Here is a 12,950-nt window from a genome sequence, read left to right as displayed (position 1 = left end):
GAAATGCTAGAGATAGAAGAAGAGGACACGACTATGCACCCATATCCAAGAGAACTAGATGGTATCTATAAGCATGAGAACAGTACCACTTGGAGACAATTAAGAGGAGGAAATAGAAAATAGAATGATTAAATAATTAAAACAATTTGGTGACCATGCACCCTGCTACATGCACTTATATTCTATTCCATATGGATGGAAAGGAGCCAGAAAGAGAGAAGCTGATCCTGCCCCCCCCCCCCCCCCCCGACTTGCATACATTGTTAAATTTTGCATTTCTATGTGCTCTTAATTACCTTATGCATGCAATTTAGATTACTACTAATTAATCAATCCAATACTAGTGACATGTGCATGGATTTGTCAACAAGCTAGTAGTGACCATGCATGCATATGAAAAAGGAACATCCATACCAGATGCTCCCTATGCATAATCAAGGATGGCATGCACTAAGTAAGTTTTGGAACAAATAGGTTGTTAGCCAGTGGGCATGATGCAACATGTAACTATCTACTCCCTTATTCCTAAATATAAGTCTTTTTAGATATCTGTCTCTGTCTCTCTCTCTCTCTCTCTCTCTCTCTCTCTCTATATATATATATATATATATATATATATATATATATATATATATATACCCAATGCATTTTTTTAGGCTAACTTTATCACATGTTAGAGCAATAATATATGACATGCAAGTTACACAATGCATACAATCAAATTCATACGTGAAAGGGGCTTCCAATGATTAATCTTATGAATAGTCAAAGGCAGTCTTGAAAAACGCATTAATCTTATGGATGGAGGGAGTAAGTTACCTTGTGCTGGGGAATTAGAGGGGATATTTATGTAGTGGGGTGACATCAGTGATGCGTGCATGAATCCACGCAACTAGCTAATTGATTATTAATTAGTTAATTAATTATGTGTTCTTAGGTATTAAAGTAGTAAGGCAGGCACACGGAGACAAACTAATAATGAATGATGAGTATTGTCCCATGTTCCATGCATGGCACTGGTGGAGTATGATGGGGGACTTGTTTCCACTAGCCTAACTAGACAGTCACCACACACAGATTTTAAAAAGAAGAAACAAGAGAAGAAAGGTGTAAGACAACAAGAGCACAAAGCTAACAAAAAGGAGCTTGTGTTATGTGCTTGCATAGCTGTGAAGGCTAGATATTACCAGGACAACAAGAATGCTAATTACTAGTAATATCCAAGTATCGCACTACTCTCTCCATCTACGAATAGGTGTACTTCTACCTTTTGTTCTAAGTTATAGAAAAGAATAGTAGGATATATAACATCAAATTGGTATAGTATGAAAGTACATTTCAAAATGGATCTAGTGATACTAATCTAATGCTATAAATGCTGCTACTTTTCTCTATAAAGTTGGTCAAAGTTTTAAAACTTTGACTTAGGACAAAAACTAGATGTGCACGTATTCACGGACAGAGGAAGTAGGTAGTACTTTTTTTGGAACAGAGTAGGTAGTACTACAAGTTTGCAAATGGGCATATATTGTGTGTTAAAAGAGTAGTGCTATAGTATTAATTCCCTCAACAACAATAACAACAACAACAACAACAACAACAACAATAACAACAACAAAAAATACTATATTATTAAGGAGTAATTGATTGGGCGTAAACTTTGCTAATGTGCAATTTTTTATAAGTGCATATTATTTCTAGTTGCCAGAAAGTAGTATGTAGGTGACCAGAAACCCAACTACGGCACACTTGATGCTTGTTAGAAGAACAATTGCAGAGGATGCAACACCTAATAAAGCCTGAATTTTCAAGATGCTACTAAGTAGTGGAAACAGCAAATAAAGCAGAAGACAGTGGGATGCTTAGGCTGAAATGCCCCTAGCTTGCTGTCCCCCATTGACATCTAGTGAATTTACTAGTACTAGCATTATTAGCTGCTAAAGAAAAGAGAAGATGGAATGTACTTTCTTGTTTTGCAAACATACTACATCGCATTTTGGCTCCCGGGAGCATTTGCTTCCGGATGAACACTAACTCAAAAGAGGTGGTACGATGCTTTCAAGAAATTCTGATTTTTTTGTGAATGTTCGTGTTAGTGTCGCAAACATGCTTGATAATTTTCAGGCGAAACGGAGCAGTAGTGTTTCGTCGGTGAAAAAACAAATTTGGGATAACATTTGGGGTTTAATTTGTTGTTTTTTTGCACATGCCAAAATGTTTAACCTTTTGCCTAAAATTTTGCAGGTAGCATTTGGATGTGACTATGAATACATAAAAGTTATGTTGAGAAATTGTTTATATATTTCAAAAAACATATTTCATGCGCAAGCCAAATTGGATTTCCGACTACATCACACAATTAAAACTTGTTTAGCAGCCAAATAAATGCAACTTCTATTTGGACGGCTGAAAAGGCCCCCCTTCCCGCCTACAAATACCCTCTCACCCCCCGCTCACCACCTCACTCACTCACTCGCTACCTCCCTACACAATCCAGCTAGGAAGCTTCATCTCCATCACTGCGATCTTCACCGATCTTCTTCTTCTTCCGCTCTGATCTTTCTGTACATCGTTATGACGGTGGCGGTGTGCCATGTCATGCCGGCGCTAGACGTCGCTCCTCCTCACACTCACACTCGCATGCCGGCGCCGATGACGCCACCACCGCGGCAGCTGGACATGTGGAGCGCCATCCAGGCCCCGGCCACCAAGCCCGAGCCGCCGGCGGTCAAGGCCAAGGCCGGCTACCCGATGGCGACGGTGCGGCGGTCCATGAGCCACGAGAGCCTCAGCCTCTGCACCGAAAGCCTCGGCTGCGAGACCGGCACCCGCGGCGACTTCCTCGACCTGGCGTCCCTCCTCTACGCGCCGCCACCGTCGTCCCACCTGAGCAAGGATGCCGTCGCCGACGATGACTCAGTGGCATTGCAAGATGAAGAAGAAGAGCAGGAAGAGACGGCGGCCGGGGAGCTGAGGGCTGTGCACTACCACCGCGCCAGGCCGCAACGCGCGTTCCCGCCGCCGCTGCCGTCCATGTCGCGCCACCGCGGCGGCGATGGCGGGCCATGCCTGCGGGTGCGCCCGCACCGCCGCGACGGACGCCTCGTGCTCGAGGCCGTGGCCACGAAACCCCAGGGATACCTCCACGCGCAGCGCGAGGGTGGCCGCCTCAAACTCTGCTTCGTGGACTACTCCTCTGCTTCGGACTCTGTCCTCAGCCACCAGAAGCAGAGCATGGTGCAACAGCAACAGCCAGACCAAGAACGGATGCTGCAAGAGAAGGATGTTGAAGAAGTTGTCGACGATGAAGAAGATGAAGTGGAGAAGGAGGAGGACGAGGTGGAGGTGGTTGACAGGGGCATGGTGGTGGAGGTGGTGGCGGCGTCCGGCAAGGCGCAGCGGTGCTCCAGGATAGTCATCAACAAGTTCGTGGGCGGCGCGCCGGTCACCACCGACGACGCCAACACGATCCCGTCCCCATCCCGCTGCTGCAGAGCTACCGAGAACGAATTAGCCGCTCCGACGGTGACGTCGGGGCTGCGCAGGGTGCCGTCGTCCACGATGACACTGGCGGCCGCGGTGGCCGCCGCGTCCACTGGCATGCAGTCCGACGAGGAGGACGAGGAAGAGGTTGAGGAGGAGAGCGCGTCGCTGCTGTTCACGTCGCGGGTGGGGGACAGGGAGGAGCTGGTGCAGAGCGTGCGGCGGTGCCGGCAGCTCCGCCAGAGACCGCTCTTCATCGTGGAGTCATACTCCATCATCGCCGCCTGATCATTACTCCAAACTAGCCTTCATCGCCGCCAATTTTGTATTGTATTTGACAATGGTTTGTCAGTTTGTTAATCGTCTTGTTGTGGCAGCCAATATGAATGAATTTATATGAAAGAGGTTGATTACTTAATTACTCCCTCCGTTTCCAAATATTTGTCTTTCTATATATATTTCAACAAGTGACTAAATACGAAGGAAATGAGTGAATCTACACTCTAAAAAATATGTCTACATACATCCGTATGTGATAGTCCATTTGAAATGACTAGAAAGACAAATATTTAGGAACGGAGGGAGTATATTACATTGGTATTATATTTTTTTTCATGTAGTTTTGAATTTTAAAAAAAAATTAATATGAAAACAATTTTATTCTTTTAGCATGTCACGCCCTGGCAAACGAAATATGTGCATTTTTATTACTAACCATAGAGTGCACTTTATTAACAAGAGTCAAGTTATATTTTCCTATGGTCTCCAAATCATGTCTCTGATCTCTATGACCAAAAATTTTAAGAGGAAAGCAGCACTTGTTAGATATAAACCTTTAGGAAAAGCATTACAGGATCTCTGATTTCTTGCTCAGAACACCTCATTAGATAATACAAGCGAGAGCGTGATAAAAAATACCCTATGATGATCGTGGCCATTGGACACCGTGTAATCCCTTGACTGCTTGGTGCAATATGATGAACGGTGGAGCCAAGGTTAGGCTGGTCATAGTGAGGAGTAACTTAGACTAGTGTCATGCATATGACACTAGTCTAAGTTATTATCTCCATAGTGCAAAGTAACATAGTACTAGTGTCATAGATTGCTTCATTTATTAGCTCATAGACTCATTTTGTCTCGGGAAGCGCTATGTTATAGTAACATATTATGTTACCACAAGCACATCTTTCCTCATTAAATAGTTGCCACATAAGCAAAATTGTCTTGAAATGTGTTAAGTTACTACCTAAGTTACTCCCACTATGGCTAGCCTTATGTACACCTGCAGGGGTAGCACAAAAATTTAGAAATATCGTGGGAGCTGCCAGTACTGCCCTCGAGGTGGCCGGCGGTGGTGAACGGCCTTCGCCTCCCACAACACCACTGTTGGATTGGTACTTAGGGGTTAAACCCACCCTATCGTGTAGATCGTTGGATCTGGCAGGAGAGCGCCATTTACTTTATGTACCAGGTGCTAAGAAATCGGGACTCACACCAAAGGTTTTTTGGCACCCTGATCAGTGTCAAAAACATGAAACTAGGCAGTAAAAGGTAGATTTTTAGTCGGAAATATATAAAGGGAACTAGCATGTTCTACGCGTTGACAAAATAAAGAAAGTAGCACAAATATACATTGACATATATGATGTAATTAAATTAGTAGTCAAATAGTTGCATAGTGTTTGAAACAATTGACACAATGAATGAGCTGGTAAATTCGATACAGAATTAGTATAAACATGGATGGATCATCGGCTGTCCTCATGCATGTATGAACACTGCAAACACTCTTGGATTGTCTTGGAGTCCCTTTATGATTTGGTAGAAGAGTACCTGGTAGTCAAGGCGAGTACTCCCATCATTCCAATGAATTAGACGTGCCCGCATCTTAAATTAAAATTTGACGGTAGTTAGACCAAGTAAATATGGGTTATATGTGACAAAAGTTATACCATTAGAATATGTATTTAAAATAAGTTTTCAATGGTATAATTTTTGAGTCACAGAAACATATATCACTAGTCTAATTTAGAACCAAAGTTGGACTTTGGGATCTGTGTGCGCCTTATTCATTGGAATAGAGAGAGTACATATGCATGTTCTTTAACTACACAAAATGCTGCATGTGTATCAGGTTTATTAGATATCCTTTTATTCATTTGCTTTCCTCCGCTTGCGAGCTGTAATACTTTTACGACTTTGTGATACTTCATGGTTTTTTTAATAAGATGGCTGCATGCATCATTATGATGCAGAGGCCGGGGGTACACCTCCATTTCCAAAAAAAAATAGATATCCTTTTCAGCGGAGAATTATTTATATAACTTTAGACAAAATGTGTTGGACGCACTCCTTACTTAAGCTGAAGCACACTATACAATAATGCGAGCTAGCAATATATATTGCGATTATTATGGATGAGAGCAATTGGTGAGGCAGTTGCTTAGAGACTAAGAATTGAAGTGCAAGCTAGATTTCCTTCAACATAAATATTCGACCGTGTCACACGCAGAGACGCATAGACAAAGAAAGAAAGGAAGAAGCACTAACTTATAGGGCTAAGGATTATGGATGAGGCATGCATGGAGCTAGCCTTTTTGATCCCTAGCCTCGCTGCTCCGATATCCAAATGGACCCTAGCTATGATCTTCTAGCATAAAACACAATTTAAAAACAGACCGCTAGTAAATACTCCCTCTGTAACTTAATATAAGACGCTTTTAGACACTATGATAGTGCCAAAAAGCAAATTAAATCAATGACCCATTTTTTACACTATGATAGTACTAGTGCTCTTTTCTTATGCAAATGACCAAATTAAATCAAAACCAAACTTTTTATTTATGATAACCAGAAGTCATCCAGTACCTATATTTGCAAATTTCCTAGATCAGTGCATCCATATGTACGAAACAAAAAGTCAATTCGGCCCATTTAATGTGTTCCAAGAACAAAAGCTCTCATGTGTTACATGTGTATACAACTAGTTAGTAAAAGCACTCAACTAATCTGACGATCTGCCCATGGTTTAGTGCCTTGGTGTTTTTCGCATCATGTATATGTAGTACTAAAGATGCGTCGATGATGTGCATCTTATTCATGCTACAAATCAATGCACAAATTGAAGTGCTCCTTGTGCGTATTTAGACCTGATGGTGATGTAGTTTCATGCATGATCAAGGTAGCGACGCAGAAGCAATTATTTAACCCTGCACTTTACTTTCTGACATCATTTGGGAAAGTATGGATGTCTGCTGAACCATGCACAAGATCATTGACAAGTGACCTCACACGACCTTTCTCAAAGGAGTGACCCCGCACTAATGAATAATTAATGATATATAAATGCTTTCCTTTGCTATTTGCCAGTTTCCAGAGTTAGGTATTGAAAGCAATGGATGCATGGATATCCTACTTGGTGATGTCTACTACACAATCTTCTTCTTGTAGACGTTGTTGGGCCTCCAAGTGCAGAGATTTGTAGGACAGTAGCAAATTTTCCTCAAGTGGATGACCTAAGGTTTATCAATCTGTAGGAGGCGTAGGATGAAGATGGTCTCTCTTAAGCAACCCTGCAACCAAATAACAAAGAGTCTCGTGTGTCCCCAACACACCCAATACAATGGTAAATTGTATAGATGCACTAGTTCAGCGAAGAGATGGTGATACAAGTGGTATATGGATGGTAGATAAAGGTTTTTGTAGTCTGAAATATAAAAACAGTAAGGTAACTAATGATAAAAGTGATCAAAAAGGTATTGCAATGCGTTGAAACAAGGCCTAGGGTTCATACTTTCACTAGTGCAAGTTCTCTCAACAATAATAACATAAGTAGATCATATAACTATCCCTCAACATGCAGCAAAGAGTCACTCCAAAGTCACTAATAGCGGAGAACAAACGAAGAGATTATTGTAGGGTACGAAACCACCTCAAAGTTATCCTTTCTAATCTATCTATTCAAGAGTCCGTAGTAAAATAACACGAAGCTATTCTTTCCGTTCAATCTATCATAGAGTTCGTACTAGAATAACACCTTAAGACACAAATCAACCAAAACCCTAATGTCACCTAGATACTCCAATATCACCTCAAGTATCCGTGGGTATGATTATACGATATGCATCACACAATCTCAGATTCATCTATTCAGCCGACACAAAGAACTTCAAAGAGTGCCCCAAAGTTTCTACCGGAGAGTCAAGACAAAAACGTATGCCAACCCCTATGCATAGATTCATGGGCGAAACCCGCAAGTTGATCACCAAAACATACGTCAAGTGGATCAATAGAATACCCCATCGTCACCACAGGTATCCCACGCAAGACATACATCAAGTGTTCTCAAATCCTTAAAGACTCAATCCGATAAGATAATTTCAAAGGGAAAACTCAATCCATTACAAGAGAGTAGAGGGGGAAAGAAACATCATAGGATCCAAATATAATAGCAAAGCTTGCGATACATCAAGATCGTACCACCTCAATAACACGAGAGAGAGAGAGAGATCAAACACAGCTACTGGTACATACCCTCAGCCCCGAGGGGGAACTACTCCCTCCTCGTCATAGAGAGCGCTGGGATGATGAAGATGGCCACCGGAGAGGGATTCCCCCCTCCGGCAGGATGCCGGAACGTGTCTAGATTGGTTTTCGGTGGCTACGGAGACTTTTGGCGACAGAACTCCCGATCTATTCTGCTTCCCAAAGTTTTTAGGGTATATGGGTATATATAGGAGGAAGAAGTACGTCGGTGGATCTCCGGGCTGTCCACGAGGCAGGGGGGCGCGCCCAGGGGGGTGGGCGCGCCCCCCACCCTCGTGGGCAGCCCGGGACTCTCCTGGTCCATCTCCGATACTCCGTGGGCTTCTTCTGGTCCAAAAATAAGTTCCGTGAAGTTTCAGGCAATTGGACTCCATTTGATTTTCCTTTTCTGCGATACTCTAAAACAAGGAAAAACAGAAACTGGCACTGGGCTCTAGGTTAATAGGTCAGTCCCAAAAATCATATAAAATAGCATATAAATGCATATAAAACATTCAAGGTTGATAATATAATAGCATGGAACAATAAAAAATTATAGATACGTTGGAGACGTATCACTTGGCAACGCAAGGTTTAAACCATTTAGTTCTTGATGATGTTTTTCATGTTGAGTCAGATAGCTGACCATGTTGTATGTATGTACGTCACGATCGGTCTTTGTAGACTCAACATTGTTATACACACACCATGCTTGACGGAAGCGGATTTGTGGCACGCGGGTCTCAGGGCACCGAGTCCCTCGTGTGTGCTTTTCTTTTTGGTTTTTGATTTTTAAAATTTTACATTTTCTGAATGAAAAGTACAAATTGAGTTATATTTCCGTATTCATGTTCCTCGTGATAAGGGTTTCAAATAGGATCTGTTTTGAATATGTTTTGATGAATTTTGAAAAAATGTAAAGTTTCAACTCTTGGAACTTAGTGCGAGTGACCGATAAAATCACGTCTTTGTGCCTACGACCGGCAAAAAAATGCATATAATTTTATCTGTGAAACTTGTTGAGAGTGAGCGAGAAAATAACAAGTTTCAGTTGAAAAATCATAAGTTTCAACGATTGGAACATAAAACTTAATGTGCGCTCGTGCGGAATCCAACTACTTCATAAATGGTGAGGCAATCGAGCAGTCAGGCAGGGCTTGGCAAGTGCGTGCCCTGACACCTCCGTGCCCTTGTGAATTTCCACATGCATGACGAGGCCTCACTAGTAGAAAACGGGCCTTTAGTCCCGGTTCTAGAGGGCCTTTAGTCCCGGTTCTAGAACCGGGACTAAAGGGTCGTTACTAAAGCCCCCCCCCCCTCCTTAGTCCCGGTTCTGTTACGAACCGGGACTAAAGGCCCTCCATGTGGCCGCTGTCTGGAGCTCCACCTAAAGGAAATTTTACGATCTTTTTTTTTTAAAAAAATCCTGACTTTCTAATTTTTTTTTCAAATTTCTGAATTATTTTACAATTTAATCTCTAATCACCCTCATCACTGTTCAATTCAACCTCTAATCTCTAATCACCTCTCACCATTCCAAATCATCTAACTTCTCGGCCGGTCACCCATCCTCTCACCACTCTAGCCTGAGCACGCTTAACTTCCTGGTTCTATTCCCCCTCGTTTCCAAGTCTGCATTTGTTGTTTTCCTGTTAATAGTAAGATGTCAATCCTATTAACCCTCAGGAGTTTAGCTTGAGCATGAAGTCACACGTTTCATTATTTGAGTTTAAAACTGTTATTTTGAAAAACAATAATTATTTAGTAACACTAATATTTCTTGAATAAGTAGTTTGACCATTGTTTGACCACAATTTGACCAGATTTGACCAAAATTCAAAAAAAATGAAATAATTATTTAGTAACACTAATATTCTTGAATAATTATTTAGTAACACTAATACTTCTTGAATAAGTAGTTTGACCATAGTTTGACCAGATTTAACCAAAATTCAAAAAAACTGAAATTTGAGCATAACTTTTTTCCTTTTAGAATTTGAGGATTTTAAATATTTGCAAACCGGCCTATGGCCGTCAAAATAGGATGCGGATTTTCGTGCTGAGCATTTTGATATATTATACGTTTTTTCCGACATCATATGCAAAAGTTATAGTTGTTTTACTTTTTCATAACACTTTTTTGCAAAACATGTTCAAATTTAAGTCTTTTTATTTTCCTAACTAGTAGATGTAGTAATATAACTACATCTCGAAGTATTTTTTTGAAGTTTTTATCATTTTCTTTTGCTTTTTTCAAAACTGAAATGACGATACGAGGGGGGGGGGGGGAGGGGGTGGAAATAGAGTTTGAGACACGAACCGGGACTAAATGGCATTACACCCTTTAGTCCCGGTTCGTGTCTCAAACCGAGACTAAAGGTCTAATCTTTAGTCCCGGTTTGAGATACGAACCGGGTGTAAAGTCGCACCCTTTAGTCCCGGTTCATGTCTCAAACCGGGACTAAAGGTCTCATTTGAATCGGGACTAATGCCTTTAGCCGCTCGAATCGGGACTAATGAGCATTAGTCCTGGTTCGTAATGCAACCGGGACTAATGTGTATATTGAGCTATGATCAAAGCCCCGTTTTCTACTAGTGCCTTAATGGAAAAATAATCCATATGGTGAGCTTATGTAGATTCATACAGAAACATCTCTTTATTGAATGTCACCAACATAGATTCCTAAATTTACATCGTATATGCATTTGTTTAAAAATGTTCATGTGTCATAAAGAGGCGGTCACACCTGATTTTCCCTTAAAAATGCGATATATCACATCTGGTCGTTCAATAGAAGTCGTGTTATACCCTACTAGGTTCCCATTGGCTTGTGCAACGACGACTGCCAAATCATACGCATGCCAGTACCGCGTCCTCATGGCTGGAGAAGAGCAACCCTTGGTCTACTACTACCAATGTGACAAGATGAGCTGTTGTCCATGGTGAAGCTAGGAGGTAGTGGCAACTTCTTCAACAAAATCGGCGGGTTGATTTGGAAGTGTCGAGGTGACATTTGAGAATAAGAGCATCATTTTGGTGTGTTTTAAATCTTTAACTAGTATGGTTATATGAGTTAATCTTTGATCATGTTTGTTGTTGGCTACTTAATTTTAAGTGGAAGGAGGCAGGTATGTCCCTTTTTACAAAAAGAGGGGAAGACCCTCGGCCTCTACATCAAATAATGCACATAACCTTATATTATTAATTATAGAAAACAGTGAACAAATCATCTTACGTTGAGGAAAAAGAAAAACCTTGAGACAATCCAAAAGGACATGCCTCGCAACAACATCCCCGTTATGCTGCACCAATGCCCACTGCATCATGTCGGACCCATCTAATCCTACAAACCTCACCACCGTTATGCTACACCAACCCGTGCGCCGCTGCGTACGATTCATGCATAGGAATGATGAATTCGCCTTACAGACCACCACCGACGAGACACCCACCACAGATGCTAGGGTTTCACCCATGGTCGCCGCCGAGGTCGATCTTTGATCCTCTAGGTAAAACCATCCCTAATGAGCACGAGGAACCGTTTCTAATGACACATCCCCGATAGTGTTAGCTAAGTGGTGTCACATTGGAATTACATATTGTTAGAGAACCAACATGTGGTTGGATGATTAGTAGGTTGATTATACTTTCAGCCCACTGGGGATAACCACATTGTTGACAACGGCTTTGCTTGCTCCATGAAGGCGGAATATTCTTTTAGTGAAGAGAAAACATTTCCTATAACGAGGTGCTTGTGTGTGCTAGGTGTTTATCTTGTTTTAAAATTTTGCATACGCGGGTGTGCGTAGGTACCTAGATTGTCTTCAAAATCTAAAAAGAAATGATGACAATGACAAAATGAAACATGAGTGTAACAATTGGTCGGGATATAGTATCTTCCAAGTAAAAGGGAATCTCCATGGATCTATAATTCAGGCTAGCTGATACAAACAAAGGCTCACTGTACCTCAACTAGCGCTTAGTGCATGTTGGTGGAAGAACAAGCTCTAATCAAGCCAAAGTTAGGTAGACACTATAGCTTAGTTGTATGTACACAAACAGCTAGCAGCTCAGTTCATGGATATATAGCTGAAAGAACTATCTAGGGCACCACTCCTTTTATGTTTGTAAACATGCAGTAAAACATGTAAATTACCATATCGCAGATTTTGAAATCAAAATCTAGTACATGGCAGAAAAAATGCAAATTAATATAGTTATTTTAGCAGGTATTTTAACGTGTTTGCGACGATTGCTCAGATTGGAAAAGGAACTGAGCCTGAGAAAGGGACACCACCACCGGCAGTGGCGTCGCCAACAAGGGCTTGTCAAGACATAGCTACAGACGGGGACATGGTGAGTTGCAGCTTTGCCGCTAGAGAAGAGTCCATGTGAAAGGCGGGAGGGGGCTCAAGAGGAAGAAGGCGATGACTATATGTTGGGTGGAGATCCAAAGAGTGAGGAAGTCGGTAACGCCAAAAATTTTGTACAACAACTCGCAAATAGTCGATCCTTACTTTAAATGTGAGGCGGGAGGGGGCTTAAGAGGAAGAAGGCGATGCCTGTACGTTGGGTGGAGATCCAAAGAGTGAGAAAGTCGGTAACGCCAAAAAATTTGTACGACAACTCGCAAATAGTCGATCCTTACTTTAAATGTGAGGCGGCCTTTCCGGCATAGAGTTGAATTTTGTTATCCGTGTTTCTGAACTATGTTTGAACCCAGATTTGAAATATTTAGGTCATATAGATGTATATTTAACATGTATGTGAATATGATGGGAAAAACCAGGCGTTTCAATGACTGTCAGTCGGTTCTTTGTTACATGGTTGCGCCACCACAAGCTCAAGTGCACCAGATAACACACTCTTGAACTGTCGAATTATTAATATCCATACTTACAAACTACATCCATGCAGCCATGCTATATTTTTGAATGCGTAT

At 41.7% G+C, this 12,950-nt stretch overlaps 1 protein-coding gene across 1 annotated transcript; it reads left to right on the top strand.

Annotated features, from left to right (window-relative positions):
* Positions 1 to 2,469: 2,469 nt before the first annotated feature.
* LOC147967341 (uncharacterized) lies at positions 2,470 to 3,907 on the top strand. Its single transcript, XM_087522447.1, has one exon. The coding sequence runs from the start codon at positions 2,575 to 2,577 to the stop codon at positions 3,769 to 3,771; it is 1,197 nt and encodes a 398-aa protein (XP_087378573.1). The 5' UTR covers positions 2,470 to 2,574; the 3' UTR covers positions 3,772 to 3,907.
* Positions 3,908 to 12,950: the final 9,043 nt, after the last annotated feature.

This window comes from Triticum urartu, chromosome 5A, assembly GCF_056163025.1.
Source record: "Triticum urartu cultivar PI428250 chromosome 5A, HENAU_Tu73, whole genome shotgun sequence".
In the NCBI taxonomy this organism is placed as follows: Eukaryota; Viridiplantae; Streptophyta; class Magnoliopsida; order Poales; family Poaceae; genus Triticum; species Triticum urartu.
Note: the sequence above shows the minus strand (reverse complement) of the source record. Positions and strands in the feature narration are given on the sequence as shown.